The sequence below is a fragment of the Physcomitrium patens genome, chromosome 6 (genome assembly GCF_059467195.1).
Source record: "Physcomitrium patens ecotype Gransden chromosome 6, ASM5946719v1, whole genome shotgun sequence".
Classification (NCBI taxonomy): domain Eukaryota; kingdom Viridiplantae; phylum Streptophyta; class Bryopsida; order Funariales; family Funariaceae; genus Physcomitrium; species Physcomitrium patens.
The window spans coordinates 10,542,967-10,570,337 of NC_143415.1; the positions used below are offsets into that span (position 1 = coordinate 10,542,967).

Below are 27,371 nucleotides of genomic sequence, written 5' to 3' on the forward strand. Positions count from 1 at the left end.
AAGAGAACAAAGATCAGAGTATGTGGCGAATACAATTCGTCACATCATAGATTTCTTCAATATATGATGACCGCTCTTCATGGAACTTGTCTCTAGAAGGAGGGATAATGTCACGGATATACTCATGTAAGCTAGTAATTACATATACAAATAGGTGGAAGTGAATAAAAGTAGGTAAAAGTAAGTTAATTCTATAGTATTTAATATAAAAGCTTCTTAAAAGCTTCATAGATGTTGCTTTGACTTCATAGGTATCTTTAATTGACTTTTTGGATTAGATTCATGGTCAACAAGTTGGCCATGTGCCACATATGTTGTTAGCTTGAAGATCAAGCTAACTATGTAGTCTACATGTAGAAAAACTTGCCTTGTAAGTCAAGGCATATGTCCTACAAAGTCAACACATATTGGAGGTCTTATAGAACGTCACCATGTAGCCCCTAGTTAGATAGTATATATAGAGACAAGAGTGAAGCCCTCTTCACCCTTATCAACTCTTTTCTTCCTTCTAGTCTAGTTTCAAGGGTCTCTATTTTTTTTGTCTTTTGGCAATAGCCATTCCAGTTTCTCTTTCAATATACATACTTGTTTATTTATATTTTGTTACCTTTCTTTGAGTGAAGGCTGACTTGTCTGAATTTCTTTTTTATGGAGTTCTTGTCCTTGACAAGCACTCACTAAGATATATATAGTTAAAAATAAATTCTATTATTTATTAAAAAAACTTTAATTTATTATAAATTACTATAATTATTTATATTTAATAAATCAATTATTAATTACTAGCAGCAAGTCATGGTGGATCATGATTCTTTTGGAATTTGACTTTAAAGTAGTCCATCATTTTATCAAAAAGTATATAGTTATAGACTATTTATCAGAAGATAGAACCACCATTGAACTTACTTATATCAATCACACCTTCAATGACTTGTATTTTCAAAAAATAATTGTTTAATCTATGATAATAAAAAGTAATTAATATTTCTTATATATAATATATTTTTTAGCCAAATAGTCACTAAAAGGATTTATTTGTATATGTTGTACTAACTTTATTTCTTAAGCCTTACTTTATACTTATATGAATCAATGCCTTTACAAATGTGGTATAGATAACATGGTACTACTATGCATTTCTTTTGAACAATAGCAAGGTATTATCAAAAAACTACATAAAGATATAATAGGCTAGTATCAAGGACAAAAAATAACTATTCAAAAAAAAATTAGTAAGATATTGGTCGCCAATTCTTTATAATGATATACATTGCTAAGTCAAGCATTGCCATGCATATCTAATAATATAAAAAAATTAATAAATATTATTATTATACAAAAAAAATATTTTATTACATTCTTGCTTATTACTTAAATCATTTATGTATTAGAATCTAGATTTTATTTATTCTATTGAATTAACAATATACCAAAGATATAAATACATATTAGTAGCCATAAATTATATGATCAAATTCATAAAATCCAAGGCTTTATATACCAATTTTATTATTATCATTATAATTTTTTTATAAATAAATCATTACTTATTTTAGATACCCTCTAAAATTTTTATCCAATTAAGATACATACTTTGTCAACTAAGTCATCAACAACCTTATGCAAGAGCATATTATCAAATATTGAACTTCTATAATAAATTATCCAAAAAGTAACAAATTAATAAGATCTACAAATAAGACTTTATTAATAATGTTGAAAAAGTTCATTATTATAAATCAAGTTAATTAAGACATATGCTTATCAACAACCTTATGAACTTATCAAATTTCATATAAAGACACAATGAATATTAATTCTTTTGAATTGGTATATGCCACACAACTGCTACTTTTTATTAAGTACATTCCTTCAATGTTTTAATTACTTACTTCTATTACATAAGATATTCTCAATTCAATTAGCAGATATCTTTTACATCAATAAATTATAAAAAAAGGTATAATAAAGTATCACAAATAGACAAATAAAAATATTTGAAAGTTATCAATCCAACAAACTATAACATAACTTTTGAAAAAATTAATTAATTTTATGGTGCTTCTAAGATTTCAAAATTTAAATAAAAAAATTTGAATTAATATAATATGGTTTCTATTTTTTTTAGTCAATAATATTAAATAATTATCATCAATTAAGATTATTATAATTTATATGTGATTTTTATTAATACAACTAAATTAAAATACTATTATTCAAAGGAAGAAAATACTATTGCTATATTTGTATCATTATAATAAATATTTGAACTTATGGATAATTCACAAGGTACAAATGATTAAGATCTTAATTTCCAAATAAAAGCCATAACCAATATTTTTTCTATTTAGACATCATCCACCACTTTTTAATCCAAATTGCATTGATATTGCCTTATATGCACATCCGAAAGTCACAAGTGTAGAACTAATAGCACTTCCATCTACAATTTAATTTGGATGCATCTAAATCTACTTGTTGATATTGTTAGTTATAACATTTTTATTATTGTTATCCATATTACATCCATCTAGCCACATTCTGAAGAATTATTTTATCAAAGCTCCACATTGTCTTTATAATCCAAACTTCTTAAAACTAACTCATATTTGTTCCAACTTTCTTCTTTTTACAATCTTCTACTACTACACCATTGATTTATTCTATTTTTTTACTACTCAATCCATCAATGATGCAATTTATTCCAAATCTTCTTGTTTTCCTTCTTCTATTGCTTGTTCTATGAGAAGTGATTCTACAATAATGGTACAAATAATTTCAAAGGCACAACTTAGATTCTATATCTATAAGGTATTGATTCAATTAAAGTATTACGACCACCTTCAAAACAACATATGTATTAGTTGATGTAATGACTTTATCAAATCAATGAACCTCAATGAGGAATACTCTACCAATATTATTGAAAAAATTAAGATAAATCACACCTTAATACTTATATCTTTTCTTTGATTGAAAATTCAAAAGAATAGTTGCTTGGAATGAGGTTATTTGTAAACATCTTTATTCAAATATTAAAAACTTTATATAAAAGATGCAACAAGATAACTATGAATATTATATCTTTCAAATATAAAAAAAAGATTTGAAGCCAATGTTCATACGATTTTATGGCATATTGAATATTATATTCTTTAAAAATAATTATAATGAAATTTAAAAAGATTACTTAAAACTATACTTAATAGCATGTAATAGCAAAAATATTAATTAGGGCACAATTGTTAATAAATACCTTTGCATCAAATTTTGCTACCTCTATCGCAATCTAAATATCAACAATTCTATCAAACTATTTTTGATGTCATATATCTATTACTACTTAGCACACTATTGAAAATTTAATGCACCACCTTAACTAAGGTCTATAATTAAGATATGTAAAGAATTTTCTAGACTTGCAAATAATGCATGCAAAGCATAAAAACATCAAATCAATCCAAAGTGAAGAAATCAAATATTATCTAGATCACCATGGTCTATGTTAAACAATTGTCTAAACAATCATCCATAATGGCTTATCTTTTTCAAAAGAAAATTGACAAATATCTAATAGATTTATTTCAAATAAAAATTGATATTTTATTTTTTATTGAATATAGCAAAGATTGTGTAGCATGGCTAGTAGTGACAAATATGGTCTTAAATAAATATTTATAAAGTATAGTATATCTTATTATAGAAATTTTTATATTATATATTTAAATTAATGAGAAAAAATGTACTATAAATCAACACAAACATACCATCCATTAACTCCAAGAATCTTTAGATAGTACTAGAACTGCATTCAAAATAATCCAAGACATGATTGTGATTCACAAAGCCACCTTTTATATTACATACCAACAAGTTGCAAGATTAGAAATAGCCAATAAAATAGTTAAGGAGCACCATGACAAAAAATTTACTAAAAATACCTAATTTATTTAGAAAATATGTAAAGCCAAAGAATAAGGAGAAATGATTGCCAAAAAATTAAAACAATAAATCTAATGGCTGGAATAAGAATATCTTATTGCAAAAGTGGCCAAAAATAATTTTGAAGCAAAATGTATTGATTAAATTTAGAAGGTAGTATGCATTAATATTTTTAATGTGATCTACTTAACAAAAAGAAGTCTTAATAATCAATATAAAAAATAGAGGTATTTATAATACAATGTATTATAAATAAAATGAATACAATGGAATTATTAGACAAAGATAATAGATAGGAACTAAGCAACATAGAGATTAAGGAATAAAGTTGTAAGCACATCAAAGGAATAATTGAAGTACAAGATATATCCACATAAGAAATCTTAGAAGCTTCAAGATACAATTCAAAGTCCATAGCTTTAGCTCACTGACTACAAATTTTAATATAAAAAACTTAGACAAATACATGTGATGCAAAAATAGATATCATTTCTATAGTCTTATCTCTTAATTATAGGATAAAAAATATTAGCTATCACAAAAATAAACTACTAAAATTAAAAGAAGAATTTCAAAGAGACAACAATGATAAGAAAAGTCAGGCTAAAGATCAAGAAGTTGCAAACTAAGCAGTGTAGCATACTTTCAAAACAATCTAGACTATATAATATGATAGTATAAGTGAGCCAAATCCTCCTATTAGAACTCAAGTTGATAATTATGAAATTCTCGAAATTTTACATTTATAGACTAAAAGAATTTTAGGAAGTAATAAAGTTAGTAAAAGAGGTTGAGGCAATGTGATTAAGAAGAAACAATAAAGAGACTATTAAAGTAAGAAGAAAGCCAATTCAAGTGGAGTTGTAGATATGATAAGAACAAGGATAAAGAGCATGATCTTACTCAATAGCAATCTTGACTTAGAAGATATCATGAATATTCAAACAACTTTGTAACATATCAATAATCAATATTTGCAACTACTATCATTAAAGCAATGCATGACTAATATTATTGATGTAAGAAAGATTTCATTATGGAATGATAAGCAAATGAAAGCAACATTAAAAAAATATGAAGAGAATTGAAATATCAAAAAAAGAGCAATAAATCATAATATTTTATATACAACTTTCAAAAAGTGGTGTTATAAAATATAATTGTATTTTTAAAAAAGAAATTAAAATAATTATAATTATAGAAGAAGAAAGAAAGTTTACAAAACAAATTTTAGCCATGTGTGACAAGGACCAAAGTCTCTCATCCACAACTTTAAAAATGAAGGTTTTTGAAATAACTAGGACTCAAAGCATTTTATTCAAAAATGAGATTTTTAGTAACAGATGGTTGATGTGGTTTAAAAACCGTCACCTAGAGCTCATGGTAAAAGTAGCATAAGCTCTTGCATCTTTTAAATCAAAGACATTATGTAAAAAAAATGTATAGTCTTTCTATGATAATTTAAGTGATTAATATAAATTACTTGGATATTCTCTGAAAAGGATGTCGAATTGTAATGAATTTAATATATAAGTAGGAAGAAATGATAGTACATTTGCCATAACTTGAAGAAGTATTTATTAGATGCATCTTATTGTTCCAGATCAAAGAGAATGGCTATCAATGTTGCTTTGCATCAATATATAGAAGTTGGCATATTATCTTTTCATATTTTTAAAGGTAAATATTTTTAGCAAAACTATAAAAAATATTGTGAGTAAGATATAACCGTAGTGGTACAAGCCAAGGCTTAAATGATAAGTTATTTATTTTTTACATGGATTTTTTATTTTAATTAAAGCTTGAAATAACTTGATAGCATTTTTTTTATACAAAGGCATCTACTAATCTTTAATAGATACATAAGCTAAATTATTATTGAAGTGGCAAGACTAGCATAGAATATTGGATTAGACATTCTAATCCTATTATTTTACTTATTGCATGCTATGTAATTATTAGATACAAATCTATTTAGATCATTCAAGAAATATTTTAAAGAATATTAAAATTATTAAATTTTCAAGAACCTAAACCAACCTCTACAAAAAAAAATTCTTGTGCATTTGGTGTCGACATTAAAACTTGCTTTAATAGTCAATAATATCATTTAAGGTTTCAGCTTTACTAGTATCTTTATGCTTGACAAAATGACATTGTACAATTACATGGATCCAAGCCAAACATACATACGATTTGTAAAAGAAGTTGGACAAGGAAAAAACAATGCACTTGTGAATTCTTCAAAGAATAAAGTCAATAGCATGGAGTCAGTTGGTAAAGACTTATTTGCCTTATTTGTTAACAATATTGCAATATACTTAGAAATGACTCTAAATTCTATTACTTAATATTTTTTTTGTTAATGTTGATGTATTAGATTTCAAATTAGTAGAAGAAGCTAGCAAATTAGATCTTATATGCATCAAATTCAAAATCTATAATTTTTTTCCAAATATTGCTTATTATTATAGATATTCATAATCTATGAACATAAAATGTAAATTCTATAATGGATTTTTTTAAATCATTAATAATAACCTCAGAGGCATTTATGAATATTATGCATCAACTACAAGATCAAAATCTTGAATTAAAAAGGAAGAGAGAAAGAATATAAATTTGACATTAAGAGTCAAAACACAAAAGATTAGTAGATCTGAAAGAATAGAGGATTTTAAGAGAAGCTCACTTCATTGCAATGGCATAAGAATATGCCTATGATGCAACAAAATGAGAGGTTATCATATAAGAGTATGCTTATAAGGTGCTTAAGCAAGAATCCTTATACTTAACTATACAAAAAGTGGCTGCATGTTGTTGTATTGTATACATTTTTTTCTTAAGAATGCATTGGGCATTTAATTGTGGAAGGTAAACAGAAATGCAACAACAATCCTAAAAATTCTAATAAAATATTAAATAAAATTTAATTAATCATTAATAATTATTATTAAACTTGAATCAATTTAAAGTAAATTTATGAAGAAGTTATAAAAGAAATACAAAGAAGTTATAAATTTAGCTCAAAAAAATATAATAAAAAAATCCTAAAAAAAATATAAAAATAAAACCTTAAAGAAATAAATAAAATAATAAAATAATAAATAAAAATATTTTTAAAAAATAATAAATTATTTTAAAATACTAAAAATAATAAATAATAAATAAATATTAAATAAATCCTAATAAAACTTAGTTTATTCCTAAATGAAATCCTAATAAATCTTTATCGAAATTTAGGTCAAAATTTAATTAAATCTTAATAAAAATCCTAATTAAAATCTTAATGAATCTTAATCAAATACTTGGTCAAAACTTAATTAATCCTAATTGAAACTTAAATTGAAATCTTAATGAACCTTAACCAAATCTTAAATCAAATCCTAATGAAATTCTAAATCTTGAAAAAATCTTTATTAAATCTTAGATTTTAAACCAACCTTAATCAATTCTTAATCAAATCTTAAATCTCAAATAAATTCTTAAAAAATCCTACAACAAATTAAAAATTTAATAACTAATAATTTAATTGTTGATTTCAATTCAAAATTTGTAAACTTTGCAAAAAATAAGTTAGCAATAAGTACAAGAAAATTAAAGAAGATTGCGTATACAAAATAAACAATAATTTTAAAATTCTACTTAGATATTGGCCAATCAACCTCTCTAATATTGATGTTGATATTTTTGAGTCACAATCTCTTAATTTCACTATTTAATTAGTTCTAAACTTTGTATAATTATTAAAAGTCAAGCTAGCTATCTTTTTTTTTAGCAAAATTATATTTCAATCCAAGTAGCAGATTGACAGATATCTTAGAAATCCTCATAGGTCATCTAAATTCCAATTTTTAAGAATATAATCTACAAAACTCTCATACTCTTTATCCTAAATGCTCAATTTATCTTAAATTGTTTATAAAAATTTACAACAAGCATAAAAACAAATTATAAAATTTTTATTTATAAATATACTATAAAACTCATAAAATCTTTAAATTTATAAATTTATTTTTATTTTACAAAGTAAATTATTAGTTTTTAAAATCCTTCAAAACCTCAATATTAATTCAAATAAGATGAAACTAACATTCAAAAATCTCTTCACAAGTCTCTTTTCTAATCTTACTCTTTGATTTGTAAAAAACCTTAAAGTTGCCATAGGTGTGTGGTTTTTTTACCTCAAGGTCTGATTTTGATTTAGGTTCATAATTGATCCTCTCCAAGTATCAATTTTTGATAATTTGAGGTAATTTTTATTTAAATCTATTTTTAACTCTCTTCTAAAGATGATTATATTATTTACTATTCTCATTTATTTTGATATGAGGTATTTATATTCTTACAAAATAAATAAATATTTCTTCTATAAAAAATAACATTAAGATTAAATTTTTTACTACCTTTTTGTCATTTATTTTTTATTAGGCTCTTCCATAATAACATTCATATTTTTTTAACTTTTTAATTATATAGTTGTGCTACTATATAATAATGCATAAAAGAGATACAATGCCAAAATGTATAAGAGTAACGAGAGTCGATGCACCAGACTTATTTAGCCTTCCAAGTTAAGTCTCACACACTGAAAATGATAAGAGAATTAATGAAACCATTGAAACAATTTTGCAACCTTATTTTTTTATGGAATGAAAAAACATGTCCAAATAAACTCAATGCTATGAATAAATTTTTAAATAATATTTTTGATGCTATAGGGAGATTTTTTGTCAAAATAAGGCTATGATAAATACTAGAAGAGAGGAGAGGGAAAGAAAGGTGGTGTCATGGACATATATATTTATTTTAAGCCTATGCCTATGGAAAAAGTTTAAAGTCTACATCAAGAAGTTGTACAATTGAAAGAAGAAAGTAAATCAATTTCATAACTAAATCTAGGAAGTTTTGCTTCTATAAAAATAACACAGATAAGGATTATTATGCCTAAAAAGTTTGATGGAATAAGGCCAAAATTTTGAAGATTTTTAGAGCAAATCAAGTTCTATCTAAAATTGCATTTCTTCTTATATCTTGATGGATTTACTTTAGTTAGATTCATAGGTGTATATCTATTTAAAAGTACTCTCTTTTGGTTTGCACTTTTGATGGAAAAAGATTCACAACTCCTTTATGATTTGAATTTATTCCTAGAAATATTTATGGATATATTTGAAGATAGTGATTAAAAAAGAGTAGCTCAGACCAAGCTCTTATCTTTCCACAAAGATCATGGTCAGCTACTATATATGTTACAAAATTCTAAAACCTCACTTACAACATAGACTAGAATGATAAAGTCCTTATAAATCAATTTTGATATGAATTGAAGGATAATGTCAAAGATTTTTTTATTCACAATGTTAAAAGTAAAATCTTTAGAATAATTTATTGCTCAAGTCATTAGATGTGACAATTAATAATTTGAAAGGCATCAAAAATAAAGACTTCACTAGAGAAGAATAAGCCAAGAAATGATGGTAGCTCCCAAGTTTCTAGAAACTTATTTATCAAGATCAAAACCAATGCATATTCATATGGTATATTTTAAATTTATCACTGAGCAAGAAAAAATTCAATGTTGTCAAGAAAGATTATATTTATATTATGGAAAAACTAAGCACATTGTTCAATATTATCCAAAGAAGCAATGTAATTATAAAATAAAGAGTATGATTGCTAAAGAAGTTAGTATATCAAAAAACGAGTTTTTTCAGCTATAATAGAGATCATATAGCTGGAATCATATACAGTATCTAATAAAGGTCTTATTTTCTCGTCAAATCCCTCATCTTATTTTTACAATAGATGTAAGTTTAGGATCTAAAAATCACAAAGTCTTTATATTATTAGATTCAAAAGCCTTAGCTTCTTTTATAAATGAAGACTTTGTCAAGACATAAGAATTATCTTTAATCAAAAAAACTAAATTTGTACATATAGAAATCATAGATGGTTGTTCGTTGTCTTTTGGAGATATTGCTTATGAAATTATTTTTTTAGATTTAGCAATTAAAATTAATACTAGTATGATAAAATCTAATGTAATAAGATCTTTTTTCAATCTAGTTATTTTAAAATCATTTTAGTTAAAAAAATATAATCCTCAGATAGATTAGATTTTATATAATTTTAACTTTTTTTATAATTTAATCTAAAATTTTGATAGTAAAGTAGAAATAGATAAGCCTAATACATTCAAATTCTTATTGATAGATATAAGAGCTTTTATGCATGCAATAAAAAAAATGATCATCTTTTGTTATATATGCCATATTTTTTTTTGATGGTAGAAAGAAATCAAGTAGTATTTCTAGTAAGTATTAATATTTCTAAGATATTTTTGAAAAGAAGTATGCCGATATTCTTCCATAGTATTGATCCTATGATTATTCAATTGATCTAAAAGAAGAAACTCAATGACCATTTAGGCCAATTTATAGCTTATTGTAAAATAAATTAGCTACATTAAAGTAATATATTGACAAAAATTTGATTAAGAACTTCATACATCATTAAAAATTTCTAGCAAGAGCTCCTATCTTATTTGTAAAAAAAAAGATGGATCTTTGTGGATATGTGTAGACTATCTAAGACTTAATAAGATCACCATTAAGAATAGATATCTCATATCTATGATTTCTTTTAAATATCTTTTAAAGTCATAGAGATAGTATTTATTTTTGCACTAATTTTTTATTGTATCAGTTCTTCCAAGGTATTTTTTTATGGAAACAAATACATTAGACTTTGCTATAGATGTTGTTTTATCACAAATGATAACAGATGATAAGTTCTCCCTCGTTGCTTTTCATTCTAAGAAATTTTTAACATCTAAAATTAACTATAAGATCTACAACAAAGAGATTTTACAATTATGGATTCATTTTAAGAATAACATCATTATCTAGAAGGCGCTTCTAATCTAGTTATTGTATATATGGGTCATAAGAATCTTGGGTACTTTATGTTAGCACTTGTTTTGAATTGTTGCCAAGTCCGTTGGAGTATGTTTTTATCAAGATTTGATTTGAAGATCACCTACAAACTTGGTATTGTATTACAGTTTAGCCATCATATAAAAATAATGCATATATACATATATATATATATATATATATATATATATATAATTTACTATATAATATAGTATAAGTCATATTATGAAATTTTAGTTGTTTATAAAATGTGATTAGATTACTATTTTTAAATAATTAGTTTTAAAATAATAATATTGAAGTTAATTTTATATTGATAATTATTTTGTATATTTAGAACTACCTTTATAAGATATTGGTGACTCTTAAAATCTTATTTTATTTCTTTTATTTGGTAATTAAGACATACATTATATAAAAATTATTAGAAAAAGGATTAGAAAAGGATTCTAATGTAAAAAAAATAATTAAGTTAATTATATGGATGAATGGAGATGGATGATAAAAATCTCCAATCTTATTGATCAAAATTCATGCCCAATGGATTTCAAGGAGGCTACTCGAGGCCTTGTTAGGAATTAGGGTTATTCTTTCAATGCCATTCAAACTTGAGAGGCTAGGATCACAAAGTTTAGGATTTTAGCTATGATTTTGGTACAAATTTTGAATAATTTGGAGTTCTTATGAAAGAAATATAGGCATTTAAAGTTAAGGTGTTGATTTTGTATCTATTATTATTCTTTTGGACATAACATAGATGATCAAAAAATAATGATGGATCAGCAATTGAGATTTGAGAGAATACTTTTTTGGCTATACTTTTCACATAATGCTTGATGAATTCTAAGCTGAGATGAAGGTGGTGTAGAAAGTTGAAATCAGTGCTTGCAATTTAAGGACATTTAAGGATAAGGTCTACAACATCTATAAATTTGAAAAAAAATGAATAGTTGGATCAAGAGATATGAATTTTTAAAATTTGGAGAGAAAAATCTTTTATGGAAAAAAATATTTTGAAAAGTTTTTGCTACAATTTGAGCATTTTATGCAACATAAAGAGAGTTTTAGAAGCTAAGACTTTATGTACATATTAAAGATGGAGATATGGGACTATGACAAAATTATAATATAAAGATGGATTCTTCTAAGAAAAATAGGAATTTTCTTTGAATTTATTAAAAATCAAGCTAATTGGCTAATGATTTAGTTATCACTTGGTATAATAAAGGATATTAGGATATTTTTAGATGCTTTAAAAAGTCTTATATATAAAAATTCTTAAATATAAAAGATTTTTTTAAAAGAATATTTTTTGATAATATTATATTTATTTGGCTTCTATAATAAGAATACATCACTAATTGGAATTTATCCAATATGTTAAGGCTAAACATTCTACAGTAAGATTCTTAATATATTCTAAGATAGAAAACCATGCCATATAATACTAAAAAAAATATAAAGATTATTAATTGCTCTTTTTAGATATTCTTATTTTATACCAAAAGAATGAGATGTAACTTTTGACAAACAAAAAATAATTCTCTTAAAGCCAAAGTATTTTCAACTTTGAGCAATAAAATCAATATTGATTGTTGATTCAACCTTTGTCAAGAAAATTTAATCAAATATGTCTTTTGATCTTTTTGTTCATGATATCAAGAATAATTCTTTTAAGTTTAATACTTCCAAATTCAAGTTCAAGAATAATCTATTCTACTTTGAAGAATGATTATACATTCCAAAAAATAAAGTAAAATTATATGTTTTTAAAGCCTATCATAACTTTCTAGCGACCAGATATTTTAGATACAATAAGACTTTGGAGCTAATATCTAGAGATTTTTGGTGGCTTCAAATATGAAAGGAAATTAAAGACTTTATACAATCATATAATATTTATTGAAAATCCTAAACTCCTTGTTATTAATCTTACAGACTTCTTCAGCCATTATCTATATTAGAACAACCATGGTCTTTTGTTCCTATGGATTTTATCACAGATCTTCCAATTTCAAATTTGTATGATTTTATATTTGTGATATTAGATTATTTTACTAAGGTGGAACATTTTATACCATATAAAAAATTTATTATAAGTCAAGAAGTAGCTAAGTTTTTTCTTGATAACATTTATCACTATTATAGATTATCAAAGGATATTATATTAGATAGGAGGATTCAATTTATATCAAGATTTTAGAGAATATTTTTTAAGATATTAAAGATAGATATAAAAATTTCTTTGGCTTTTAATTTCTAAAATAATGGGCAAAAAAAAATAATTAAATTAGATTTTTGAGCAGTATTTGAGATGTACCATCAATTATCATCAAGATGATTAGACAACTCTTTTTCCATTGGCACACTTTATATAGAATAATTTGATATATTTTTCTATTCAAATAATACCTTTTTTTACTAATTATGATTATCACCTATTACTTAATATTTTTAACTTTTTAAAAGTTGATAATCCTATAATAAAAAAATTGACAAATTATTTATCAAAATTACATACAATAATAAATGCACAATTAAAAGAAACTCAAGAACAACAAAAAATCAATGCAGATGCCTATTGCAAGGAACAACCACAATTCAATATGGATAATAAGATATGATTACTTTCTTGCAATATCAAGACTACTTGTCCTTATGACAAGTTGGACTATTATAGGCTTGGACCTTATTCTATTAGTGAATAAGTCAATTTTGTTGCTTATTAATTAAATCTATTAGAGTTTATGAAGAGCTATTTCATATTCTATGTATTTCTTTTTGAGCCATATAAGACAATGAATATTTCAAAAAAAAGACAAATGTCACGTCTTCTTATGGAAGAGATAATAATCAAGAATAAAAGGTAGAAGAAGTTTTAGATTTAAGGTGGCACCAAAATAGATTAAAATATCTTGTTCATTAGTACAGATATGCTATTAATGAATGCACATAGGAACCAACAAAAAATCTTATAAATACAACAAAGAAGGTTGAAATTTTTCATCAATGACATCCATCAAAACTAAGATGAAGAATACCAAATCTTTACTATAAAAGAAATAAAATCTAAAAAAGATAGCATTCTACCTTTTATTCTTATTTATAACTTTTGTACATTTGTAATGCTAAGGAAATAGAGAACCAATAATAAGCAGATTCAATTAAAGAGCTAATACTTGCTAACTTATCAAACAAGACATTGTAATTATCAGAACCTTCAAGACGACATAATTGAAATGTAGATCTTTAAGAACAACATGTTTTTTTGTGATAAGATGGTGAGATATAACATATTTGGTATCATGACCTTAGAAGAGACTTTTGATGTTTAGTGATTATATTAGAAGTAGAAATGACTATTGATAGTATTACAAATATTTTATTTGAAGGAAGTTATGAAGGCCTCAACAATGATCAAATAAAAGGGTGGTGTTTCCACTTAGGTATGAAAAACTATTAATAGTTGAGAGAACCTATTAACCATCTTTGAAAAGAACAAAAATCAAAGTATGTAGAAAATATAATTTTTTAGATTTTGGATTTTTTCAATACATGATGATTGCTTCTTGTAGACCTCATCTCTAAAAGAAGAAGTAATGTCATGGACATACATATTTATTCTAATATCTATCTATATGATTAAATAGAAATAGATAAAAGTAGATATATTTCATAATAAGTTTTAGAGAAGCTTCTTAGAAGCTTCATAGACGTTGCTTTGACTTTATATATATTTGAAGTTGATTGGTAGGTCAAAAACTTTGGTCAAAAAATTAACCATGTATTGATAAATTGTAGAACAAGCTAACTATGTGGTGTATATATAGAAAACTTACTTTGTAAATTAAAATATATGTCTTACAAAGTCAACACGTTTTGGAGGTCCTATAAAACATTGCTACATAGTTTTTAGGTAAGAATATATATGGAGGTAAGATTGAAGCCTTCTTCACTCTTGTCAATGCCTTATTAGTCCTTAGTCTTGTTTCAAGACTTTTTAGTCTTCTTGTTTTTGGCAATAGTTATTCTAGTTTAATACTATACTATCTTTGAGTGACTTTTTGTTCTTTTGAATGACATAAAAGTGTACTGAGAATTTTTTTTCTTTGAACTTTATGTCCTTAACAGGAAGACACTTTCAAATTTGATGCTATAAGATAGTCTTATGCTAAAAGCTAGGCTCTAATTGGCATAGCACAAAGGAGGGTATCTTGCCAAATTTGATGCACCAAGTTGATTATTAACTCAAGATAGCTCAACAAAGTAGTTGTCGGCTTAAATTAATGCATAGAAATACTTGTCAACTTTGGTCCACACAAAGATGTGGTGAGTGTGGCAATGTAGTTGCTAGCCCTGGTCAACTTGAAATGACAACTATAATATGGTAGTTGTTGATTTTAATTGGAGTTGTAAAAAGTTCTGCCTATTTTGACACCATAAAAGTGTTATAGAGGAAGTATTTTGGAAGAAGGGGAGGAGTGGGGGTTTTCAATTAAATTTTGAATTAAATTTAGAAGATGGAAGATATGAGATATTATTTGGAGATGACCAAAAATAAAAAAGAATGGAAACAAAAATCTAACTCAAATTTGGTGGATTAGATACAATTGGATGTTTGAATTTTTATGGTCTTATCAATATACTTACATCTATAGGTAGCAAAGAATTAAATAAAGTTTGGTAGAATTAAGAAGTGCCAAATATCATAGTTTTGTAAGAATTAGATTCTTGATGTTGTAAGCTAGCACTAATTGGAATTAGATATGTCTATGTATTCAAAAAAGGTGAAGACAATCTTCAACTAAAACATTTATATAAATTTTGTTTTTTGGCCAAATTCTATAAAAAGAATTGGAATCCTCCTCATTTTTACTTTTATACATGGAGGTATTTGTTTTCCATTTTTCCACCTACTCAATACATGCTGAAATGCACAACATAACTGAAATCGGTCGTCTAGCTTAACGTGGCTAAAAGATTTCCTCCAACGACAACCACTATCGTTTTATTTGCTTACATGTCACATAATTGTGAGATCAAATTTGTTAGAATATATGGTAAAAAAATCAGTCCCTGACGCTTACACAGAAAACGGCTGAAACATATTAACTATTGCCAAAACCCTACTTCGTAACACTAAGACACGTGGAAAAAGCTCTTAAATTTATTTCAGGTGGTTATGACTAAATATCAAAAATAACAAATTATTGATTCCTAGATTTCAAAATGTACCAACAAGCCAACAAAACGCAGTGCAGTTTGTTCGCAGACATACAAAATCACAAACCATGGATTTGCGACCAACAACAATCTGTATCCATCTCCAGAATAGTCAATTTTTAGAAGGTGTTATTCCAACAAACAAATGCTGAACAAAACTGCCTGTGCAAGCTATAGCCTCCCCCATTGCGCACTGGACCACCCCTCCTCGTCGAACTAGCAATGGATTGCCGATTTATGTGCAGTGAAAGCCACCCCTCTTCGTCGAACTAGCAATGGATTGCCGATTTATGTGCAGTGAAAGCCAGCGATCACTCAAAGCTTTTCCACCGTCAACACTGAATTGGGTACATTGCCAACTCTGCAACACTTGAGAAAAAATTATGCGAAACTGTGCCGCATCATCCCCTGAAACAGCTTATTTGAGGACCATCAGGCTTGACTCGTGCTGCCATTGTTCCCTGGTTCGGTACTACAGCTCCATGCCCGCGGCCATCCAGCTCCATCAGGCACCGGAGGATCACCTCGCACCGTTGGAAGCAATTTTTCCTGCTCCTACATATCATATGCCACTGCTATGGCGGCATCACACTGGGTTCCTGTCGACCGCCGAATCCGCACCCCACAACTACCCTCACACAACCAGACTTCGTGCTCCAGCTTAAGCTACATACAGATAACACTGCGCCGTGAAGGGAGAGCTCCATGTCATTCCACTGGCTCTCGGTGCAAGCCTCGGCGCCAGACCTCCTAGCGTCCCGCCCACCAACGCGTACGTGTATTTCCCCATCGGGCTCTCGGCGCCTCCGGATGTGGTGATCTTCAGCAGTTGCCACGGTAACCCTTCAACATCCATGCGTACGGGCCTGGTGCACATTTGTCCCGACAGCCAGTATCCGCTAGGCCCCTTGAACTGCCACATCGTCTTGCTGCCGTATCGGTCTGGTCTCGTGGCAGTGCCAAACTTGCCCAAAGCGTTTCCGCCCGCGACCTCGGCAATGGTGGCAAAAATGCCCTGGTACACCCATTTCCCGCCGGTGAACTTGTACGTCACCTTTCCTTCCAGAAACACGACTTGAACGAAGGTTGCTTTGGGGGTGATAGAGGCTGGCATGCGAGGAGGTTCACGGTCTTGGTTGTAAAACTTGAAAGTTCCCCCAAACGGGACGCCGGATGTGGCACCGTTGGACGCGCACAGAGCTTTGCGCGGAGGCAGACCACCCTTGGTCCTCGTGAGCGAAACAAACGCAACCTGCGAAGCGTCCCCTGAACCGCGATGGACCTTCACGATGGCGAGGTACTCAGGGATTGCGGACGAAGAAACCCTCACGGACTTCACAAGCGTAGCTGCATTGCCAGAATACACATGTAAGCACACTTTTACAAGAACCAGCAGCGAAGACGGAATCCTACTCCGCAGATTGTTTATCTGCAACACAACTAGGAAAAATGTACTCTGCATGGTTACCTTGCAGACCGCTGATAGATTGGCCAGATTCGTAATAGCCCCCTGCAGAGTTGATGATGTTCCAGTAATACGTCACCACCCGCGTCTTCGCATTGTAGACGGACCGGTACGTCCCAAGCTTTGAACCATCCTGTGCGTACAGATTAGAAGAAGAGCCCGTCCTCGTCCAAGACCCGCGGTTGCAGACATATGTCTGAGAACCCTTCGCAATGGTTCCCGTGAATCCCACGCTGCAAAATACACCCCGTTCGCTTAGAAGGACGCATGCACGGAGCTTGTAAAACACAAGCTTGCGGAAATCAAATAATCAGAGTTGCTGGAACATGATCATCCATCAGATTCACAACCCTTGACTCGTGAAGTTGTGAGAACGTAGGCTTGCAAGCACAAAGTGCAGTGGTTGTATACCTGTATCCTCTGGGAGGAACTAGGCCAATTGCAGAAGCAACACTCCACAACTGCCATTGCAGAAGTACGGCGAAGAGACAGAGAATGGTGCTCTTATACGACATGTTGAGAGCGTTGGATAAGCGGCACACTGGGTACAATGCGGTGGGTGTAAACTCGGAACTCAACAAAACCGCATGATTGTGGGACACGGAATGAGAGGTGTCCAAATCGGCGCCACAAGACCACTGCGATACAATCAACACAGGAAAGCTAATTGACCATGAGAGGCTAGGGAGTGGAGGGAACTTATAGGCAGGATCTTGTGGAAAGCAGGAAGCAGGCATGTTCGAATTCTGACTCTCTGGCTGCCAATCGCTTGGTGTCGCCGTGGCTTCCGTCGTCTAAATCAGCGCTTGTTGATGTGGGCTATTAATATACCAGGACTTCCAATCATCCAGCCGGTCCGCTGTGGCGCATGCTCCGGATATGTAGCTGAAAGCCTTGACTTCTGTCGACTGATCCTTCTTGCCATGGCACCTCTTCAGTACTTCGCACCGGGATTGGGTATCCGAGCGTCCTTGGGACTGTTCGTGTCGTCTCCAACATTTTGTTGGCAGTCTCCTCAGTTTAGAGACTTGATTGTCTTCCTGACCACCATCTACGGATTGGCGCTTGCCTGCTGCTGACACTCTGGTTAATTTGCGCATTCCTTCCTTCCGAAACACCACTTCTGTCCTTGTTTTAATCAACCATCACTCAAAATTCCCAATTCAGCGTTTACGCTGCTTAGCACATGATGCTTGGTGATGTCCTGGATTAGATCGCACCTTGTTTCAGCTGAACCCCGCCCCTAACACGCCCTAGCTTCTAACTCCTGGGAGTTGCTCAGCGCCTCTGGGAGATTGCAAAAACTCACTGGCGTTAGTTCACCCAGATGGTAATCAAGGGTGGAGTTAACTCAACGCAGGCACAATGCGACTGCACACTCCACCGTTATATCTAGGGTTTCTTCTATATTATTTTTTTGTTTAAACCTCATACTTGTGATAACGAATGAAAGATCTAAAAGTTTGTCAGTATTCGTTGTTTTCCCTTTGGAGTGGCTCAATCATATGAGTCGTTTTATTGTGAGGAGACGACATGTAAATTCTTGTATCTGAAAATTGTGGTAGAACCGTGTGATAGAAATGGATTTTACAAAAACTTTATAAACTTTGTTAGGATTGTTAAAAAGTGGTTGTTGAATATAAAAGCACCAAATTTTTTATGTTTATTGCATTTATTATAATGAAAAATGTGTGCGCAAAAATATTTGCACTAAAAATAAATTTGTGATCTATTTTATGACCTCTTCAAATGGCAAAGTTTTAAAAGGATAATTTTTCTTCTTCAGGTTGAAAAGCTTTCTAATTTTGTTGTATTATTTCTCAGAATCTATTTGTAGGTTTAAAGTCTTCTATAACTAGATGCAATTGTCATTTAAGAATCCAATCTTGTTAACAATCATATCAATATTGCCAAAACTTACTTAGATATTTTTCCTATCATCACAACTAGGAACAAATTATTACATCAACATGTGCACCTCTAATACTAACCAATCTGTAGACGATCATTTAGACATTTGAAAATAGTTTTAATCTAACACAACATAATTTGACAATTAGACAGTTCTAACACAATCACAAAAAAATAAATGCAATCCACCACATCTAAATGTGACAACACCAATGCAAATATAATCAGGTGACGTCTATGACTTGAAAAACTGTCTATCCAAAAAAAAAAAAAAAAAAACCACGAGAAAAAAATAACACAAACACCCAAAAACACAACATTATGAGCACCTCATTATGCACAAACCACAAATAACGAATACTTAAAATATCAGACTGCATATCAACATTTGGCTTCTAAAAAGAAAATTCTAAAATCAAACAAAACGTTCTACGACGGATTCTTTAGCTGTCAGATTTGGGACATGCCTGCTTCCTGCTTTCCACAAGATCCTGCCTATAAGTTCCCTCCACTCCCTAGCCTCTCATGGTCAATTAGCTTTCCTGTGTTGATTGTATCGCAGTGGTCTTGTGGCGCCGATTTGGACACCTCTCATTCCGTGTCCCACAATCATGCGGTTTTGTTGAGTTCCGAGTTTACACCCACCGCATTGTACCCAGTGTGCCGCTTATCCAACGCTCTCAACATGTCGTATAAGAGCACCATTCTCTGTCTCTTCGCCGTACTTCTGCAATGGCAGTTGTGGAGTGTTGCTTCTGCAATTGGCCTAGTTCCTCCCAGAGGATATAGGTATACAACCACTGCACTTTGTGCTTGCAAGCCTACGTTCTCACAACTTCACGAGTCAAGGGTTGTGAATCTGATGGATGATCATGTTCCAGCAACTCTGATTATTTGATTTCCGCAAGCTTGTGTTTTACAAGCTCCGTGCATGCGTCCTTCTAAGCGAACGGGGTGTATTTTGCAGCGTGGGATTCACGGGAACCATTGCGAAGGGTTCTCAGACATATGTCTGCAACCGCGGGTCTTGGACGAGGACGGGCTCTTCTTCTAATCTGTACGCACAGGATGGTTCAAAGCTTGGGACGTACCGGTCCGTCTACAATGCGAAGACGCGGGTGGTGACGTATTACTGGAACATCATCAACTCTGCAGGGGGCTATTACGAATCTGGCCAATCTATCAGCGGTCTGCAAGGTAACCATGCAGAGTACATTTTTCCTAGTTGTGTTGCAGATAAACAATCTGCGGAGTAGGATTCCGTCTTCGCTGCTGGTTCTTGTAAAAGTGTGCTTACATGTGTATTCTGGCAATGCAGCTACGCTTGTGAAGTCCGTGAGGGTTTCTTCGTCCGCAATCCCTGAGTACCTCGCCATCGTGAAGGTCCATCGCGGTTCAGGGGACGCTTCGCAGGTTGCGTTTGTTTCGCTCACGAGGACCAAGGGTGGTCTGCCTCCGCGCAAAGCTCTGTGCGCGTCCAACGGTGCCACATCCGGCGTCCCGTTTGGGGGAACTTTCAAGTTTTACAACCAAGACCGTGAACCTCCTCGCATGCCAGCCTCTATCACCCCCAAAGCAACCTTCGTTCAAGTCGTGTTTCTGGAAGGAAAGGTGACGTACAAGTTCACCGGCGGGAAATGGGTGTACCAGGGCATTTTTGCCACCATTGCCGAGGTCGCGGGCGGAAACGCTTTGGGCAAGTTTGGCACTGCCACGAGACCAGACCGATACGGCAGCAAGACGATGTGGCAGTTCAAGGGGCCTAGCGGATACTGGCTGTCGGGACAAATGTGCACCAGGCCCGTACGCATGGATGTTGAAGGGTTACCGTGGCAACTGCTGAAGATCACCACATCCGGAGGCGCCGAGAGCCCGATGGGGAAATACACGTACGCGTTGGTGGGCGGGACGCTAGGAGGTCTGGCGCCGAGGCTTGCACCGAGAGCCAGTGGAATGACATGGAGCTCTCCCTTCACGGCGCAGTGTTATCTGTATGTAGCTTAAGCTGGAGCACGAAGTCTGGTTGTGTGAGGGTAGTTGTGGGGTGCGGATTCGGCGGTCGACAGGAACCCAGTGTGATGCCGCCATAGCAGTGGCATATGATATGTAGGAGCAGGAAAAATTGCTTCCAACGGTGCGAGGTGATCCTCCGGTGCCTGATGGAGCTGGATGGCCGCGGGCATGGAGCTGTAGTACCGAACCAGGGAACAATGGCAGCACGAGTCAAGCCTGATGGTCCTCAAATAAGCTGTTTCAGGGGATGATGCGGCACAGTTTCGCATAATTTTTTCTCAAGTGTTGCAGAGTTGGCAATGTACCCAATTCAGTGTTGACGGTGGAAAAGCTTTGAGTGATCGCTGGCTTTCACTGCACATAAATCGGCAATCCATTGCTAGTTCGACGAAGAGGGGTGGCTTTCACTGCACATAAATCGGCAATCCATTGCTAGTTCGACGAAGAGGGGTGGCTTTCACTGCACATAAATCGGCAATCCATTGCTAGTTCGACGAAGAGGGGTGGTCCAGTGCGCAATGGGGGAGGCTATAGCTTGCACAGGAAGTTTTGTTCAGCATTTGTTTGTTGGAATAACACCTTCTAAAAATTGACTATTCTGGAGATGGATACAGATTGTTGTTGGTAGCAAATCTATGGTTTGTGATTTTGTTTTCTTCACAAATGGTTAATAGGTCTTTACAGCTATTGATAGTTTTTCATACCTAGGTAGAAGACTACCCTGTTATTTGATAATTGTTCAAGCTTTCATAACTTCCTTCAAATAAAATATTTGCAACACTATCAATAGTCGTTTTTACTTCTAATATAATTATTAAACATTAGAAGTCTCTTTCAAGGTCGGGATACCAAAAACATTATATTTTACTATCTTATTAAAGAAAGACATGTTGTTCTTGAAGATCTTTATGTCAATTATATCATCTTGAAAGTAGTGACAAACACAATGTTTTATTTGATAAGTTAACAAGTGTCAAAGACATGAATCTGGAGGAAAGAAAAACCTCAATATACTATTGTATCATTGAAGAAAACTAGAAAGTTATTCAAAAGATGATGTAATATTAACTAGAATGGTTATTGCCAAAAACAAAAAGAATAAAAAGTCTTGAAAAAAGACTAAATATTAGAAAGACATTGACAAGAGTGAAGAAGGCTTCACTCTTGCCTTCATATATACTCTTAATTAGGAACTATATTGTGATGTTTTATAGGACCTCTAAAATGTATTCACTTTGCTAGCCACATGTGTTAACTTGCAAGGCAAGTTATCTATATATGCACCACATAGTTAGCTTGTTGCACAAGCGACTACATAGAGTAAACTTGTTTCACAAGCTACCAACATGTGGTTAACTTGTTGGCCAAGTTTCTATCTTATAAATACATCTAAAGTCAAAATTGTGTCTATAAAGCTTATAAGAAGTTTCTCTAGAAAAATTTATAAAATTAATCTATATTTACCTACTTCTATTTAATCATATAAGTAACTATTAGAATAAATGTATATGTCCATGATATTAACTCCAATCTTTGCTCTCTTTGAAGATGGTTGATTTGCCCTTTCAGCCATCAATAGTGTCTTATATCAAGGATAGAAGACCAACCCATTAATTGGTCATTGTTGAGGCATTTGTAACTTCTTTCAAATAAATCATTTGGACCACCGTTTGGAGTTGTTCTTACCTCTGATAAAATCACCAAACATTGAAAGTCTCTTCCAAGGTTATAATACCAAACACGTTGTATCTCACCATCTATTCGAAGAAAGACATATTATTCTTGAGGATCTTCATTTTGATTTTATTATCTTGAAGGCTGTGACAATCATAATATCTCATCCAGTAAGTCCGCAAATGAAAGCTCTTGAGTTGAATCTAGTGGTTATTGGTTCTCTATCTCTTTATTGGTTCTCTATCTCTTCAGTTTTTAAATACATAGAAGCTACAAAGAAAGATAGAAGGTAGAATGTTATCTTCTTTTGATCTTATTTCTTTCATAACAAAGATTTTCTATTCTTTATCTTGATTTTTATGGATTTTATTGATGAAAGGCATCAACTCTCTTTACAACATTTGTAAGATTCTTTGATGGCTCCCATGTACATTCACTAACATCATATCCGTATTAATAAATAAGATATTTCAATCTATTTTGGCTCCACTTTGTAACTAAGTCTTCTTCTACTTTAAACTCTTCATTATTATTCACTTCTATAAGAGGAAGTAGCATTTATCTTCTTCTCAAGATATTTACTTTCTTATACGAGTCAAAGAAGATCATGTGAAATAGAGGGTGGATCTTCATAGACTTTGATAGATATAATTGATAAGCAACATGAATGATTTATTTACAAATAAGAAAAAATCCCAACCTATGATAGCCCAACTTATCACAAGAATGAATAGTCTTGATGTTGTGACAAAGTAACGATACCTTGTCACCTATGTTGAATTGTAGTTGCTCCTTATGATAGGCATCCACGTTGGATTTTTTTCGTTATTGAGCTTCTTTTAATTATATCTTCATTGTTGCACATAGATCTGACAAATGATTTACTAAATCTTCTGCTATAGGATTATCAACTTTTAAAAAGTGAAAAATATCAATTCATGAATAATAACCATAATTGGCAAAGAAAGGTGTTTGTTGAATAGAAAAATATATCAAATTATTGTATGTAAATTCTACCAATGGTAAAAGAGTTGTCCAATCATCTTAATGATAGTTGATGGTACATCTCAAATACTGCTATGGATTTGATTCACCTGATCTGTTTGTCCATCAATTTGAGGATAAAAAATAAATGAAAGATTTATATCTACCTTTAAAATCTTAAATAGGATTTCTCAAAATCTAGATATAAATTAAGTCCCCTTATCTAATATAATATCCTTTGGTAATCCATGATAGTAATAAATATTCTCAAAAAAAAACTTAGCTATTTCTTCACCTAAAATAGATTTTGTGTATAGTACAAAATGTGCCATTTTGGTGAAGCAATCTATGATTATGAATATAAAATCATATGAACCTATGACTGAAAGATTCGTAATAAAATCCATTGAAACAAAAGACTATGGCTGTTTTTGAATTAGTAATGGTTGAAGAAGTCCATAAGGTCGATGATGAGGAGTTTTGGATCTTGAACTAGTATTGCATGATTGTACAAAGTCTTTGGCTGCCTTCCATATTTGAAGCCATGAAAAATCTCTTGATTTTAGCTGCAAAGTCTTAATGTATCTAAAATGTCTAGTTATTGGAAAATTATGACGAGCTTGAAGGATATGTAATCATGCCATGCCTCTTGGAATATATAATCCATCTTTAAAATATAACAAGTTATTCTTGAATTCAAACTTTGAAGTGTTATAGGACTTATAAGAAGCATCCTTGATATCATGAACAAGAAAATTAGAAGATATACTTGATTGAATTTGCTTGATAAAGGTTAAATTAATAACTAATGTTGATTTTATTACTCAAAGATGAAAATGCTAGAGTTTCAAGAGAATCGTTCTTTATTGATCAAAAGATATATCTCTTTCTTTTGATACAAGACAAATATATCTAGAAAGAGTGTTTAATAGATATTATTTTTTACATTGATAAATAATCTTGAAATTGAATGTAGATAAAGACATGCTCCAACAAGCTTGATGATGATTCAAAACACATGATAATATAAAGTACTTGAAGTTCTTATGATCTGTATACACAGTGAATGGACTTGAGGTACTTTCTAGATAATGATGCCATTTTAAAAATGAACCCATGATTGCAAGGAGCTCTTTGCCATAGATCTCATAATTAATCTTAGCTACTAAAAAATTTTTAGAATAGAAAGCTATTAAGTGAAGGTTTTTATTTATTCCTATTTGTGATAATATGCCACTTATAGCAAAGTTTGACGCATCTATTTCCACAAAAAATACCTTAGAGAAGTTGATACAATACAAGATTGGTACAAAAATAAATTCCTTCTTTAAAGCATCAAATGATGTCTTTACTTCTTTATTCCACTTAAGTTTGTCTTAACAAGTCAATTGTGTAAGTAGAGTTGCAACTTGAAAAAACTTCTTGATGAAGATTTGGTAGTAATTAGCAAAGTCCAAAAAATATTACACATCTTGTATTGTTCTTGGTATCTTCCAATCTATAATAGTTTGGACCTTTTCAAGATCCATCATAAGGCCTTTGTTGGAAATGATGTATCTTAAAAAGTCAACTTGAGTAGTGTGGAATATACACTTTTTTAACTTGGCATATAATTCTGCATCTTTAGGTTTTTGTAATATTTGTCAAATATGAAATTAATGGCCTTTTGTGTTCTTAGAGTAGATTAAAATGTCGTCTAAATAGAAAATGAAAAAATCATCTTGAAATTCATGAAAACCATCATTCATAAGATGTTGAAAAATAGCTAATGCATTCATGAATCCAAAAGGTATGACATTATATTCAAAATATCCATATCTAATTCAAAAAATAATCTTCTATTCATTTCATTTTTTGATACAAACTAAGTTGTATGCTCATTATAGATCTATTTTGATATAGATCTTTGTTTGATTGAGTTGGTCAAAAAGTCTTGAAATCAAAAACAAATGATACCTATTTTTGATGGTGATCTTATTAAGTCCTTGATAATCCACACACATCCACAGAGATCCATCTTTTTTCTTTATAAATAAGATAGGAGCCTTGGTTGGAGTTTTAGAATGGCATATGAAATTCTTTATCAAGTTTCTATCAATATACTTGTTGAATGCAGCCAATTCATTCTACAATAAGCCATAGATTGATCCGAATGGTGGTTGAGCTCTTTCTTATAGATCAATTTAACAATCATAAGGTGAATGCTCTAAAAGAGTATCTGCATTCTTCTTTTAAAAAACATCTTGAAATTCTTGATATTTTTTTTATCATTAGAAATGGGTGTAGCATATATAGCAAAAGATGATTCTTTTTTTGCAACAAGCATGAAAGCTTTCATACCTACCAGCAAAGGTTTGGATATATTAGACTTATATACTTCTACTTCACTAATCCGATCTTAGATTATACTATTACAAAAGTTAAAGTTACAAAAAATCCAATCTATTTGATGATTATATTTTTCTAGCTACAATAATTTTAAAATAACTAGATTGGAAGGAGATCTTATTACATTAAATAATATTACACTGTTATGATCTTTAATTGCTACATCTAAAAGAACAGCCTCATGAATAATATTTCCAAAAGAAAATAAATGACCATCTATGACTTCTATATGTATGGATTTAGTTTTCTTGACTAAAGGTATTTTTTGATTTTTGATAAAATCTTTGTTTATAAAGCATGCTGAGGCTCTTGAATCTAATAAGGCACAAATTTTTTGATTTTTAGGTCCTAAGTACACATCTATTGTAAAACAAGATGAAGGGTCTGAGAAAAAAATAGGACCTTTATTAGATGTTGCATATGATTCCAATTGCATGATCCCTATTGTAGTTGGAGAAACTCATTTTTTGCCACATTATCTTCTTTGGTAATCGAGTTCCTCATTTTGTAGTTGCATTGTTTCTATGGACAATATTGAATATTGTATTTAGTTTCTCCATTATATAAATATAAATTCTCTTTGCAACATTGATTATTTTCTTGCTTTGTGAGAGGTTTAAAACATATCGTATTAATTTGCATTGGTTCCAGCCTTAATGAATATGTTTAAAAAAACTTAAGAACTGTTGCCATTACTTGACTTGTTCTTCTCCAGCCAAGTCTTTGTTCTTCATGCCTTTCAAATAATCAATTATTGTATGTAATGGTTTGAGTAATAAATTGTTCTAAAGATTCTAGTTTTGGAATTGTTAATAATAAATCTTTCATGCTAT

General features: G+C 30.8%; 2 protein-coding genes across 2 annotated transcripts; one reads left to right on the forward strand and one right to left on the reverse strand.

Moving 5' to 3' along the window:
• Positions 1–16,199: 16,199 nt before the first annotated feature.
• Positions 16,200–18,341, reverse strand: LOC112283297 (uncharacterized). Its single transcript, XM_024521833.3, has 3 exons — positions 17,980–18,341; positions 17,572–17,801; positions 16,200–17,450 (listed from the first exon to the last, which is right to left on the reverse strand). The coding sequence occupies exons 1-3, from the start codon at positions 18,303–18,305 to the stop codon at positions 16,765–16,767; spliced, it is 1,242 nt and encodes a 413-aa protein (XP_024377601.1). The 5' UTR covers positions 18,306–18,341; the 3' UTR covers positions 16,200–16,764.
• Positions 18,342–19,907: 1,566 nt separating this feature from the next.
• LOC112283330 (uncharacterized) lies at positions 19,908–22,279 on the forward strand. The gene is made up of 3 exons (XM_024521897.3): positions 19,908–20,268; positions 20,447–20,676; positions 20,798–22,279. The coding sequence occupies exons 1-3, from the start codon at positions 19,943–19,945 to the stop codon at positions 21,481–21,483; spliced, it is 1,242 nt and encodes a 413-aa protein (XP_024377665.1). The 5' UTR covers positions 19,908–19,942; the 3' UTR covers positions 21,484–22,279.
• The last annotated feature ends 5,092 nt before the right edge of the window (positions 22,280–27,371 follow it).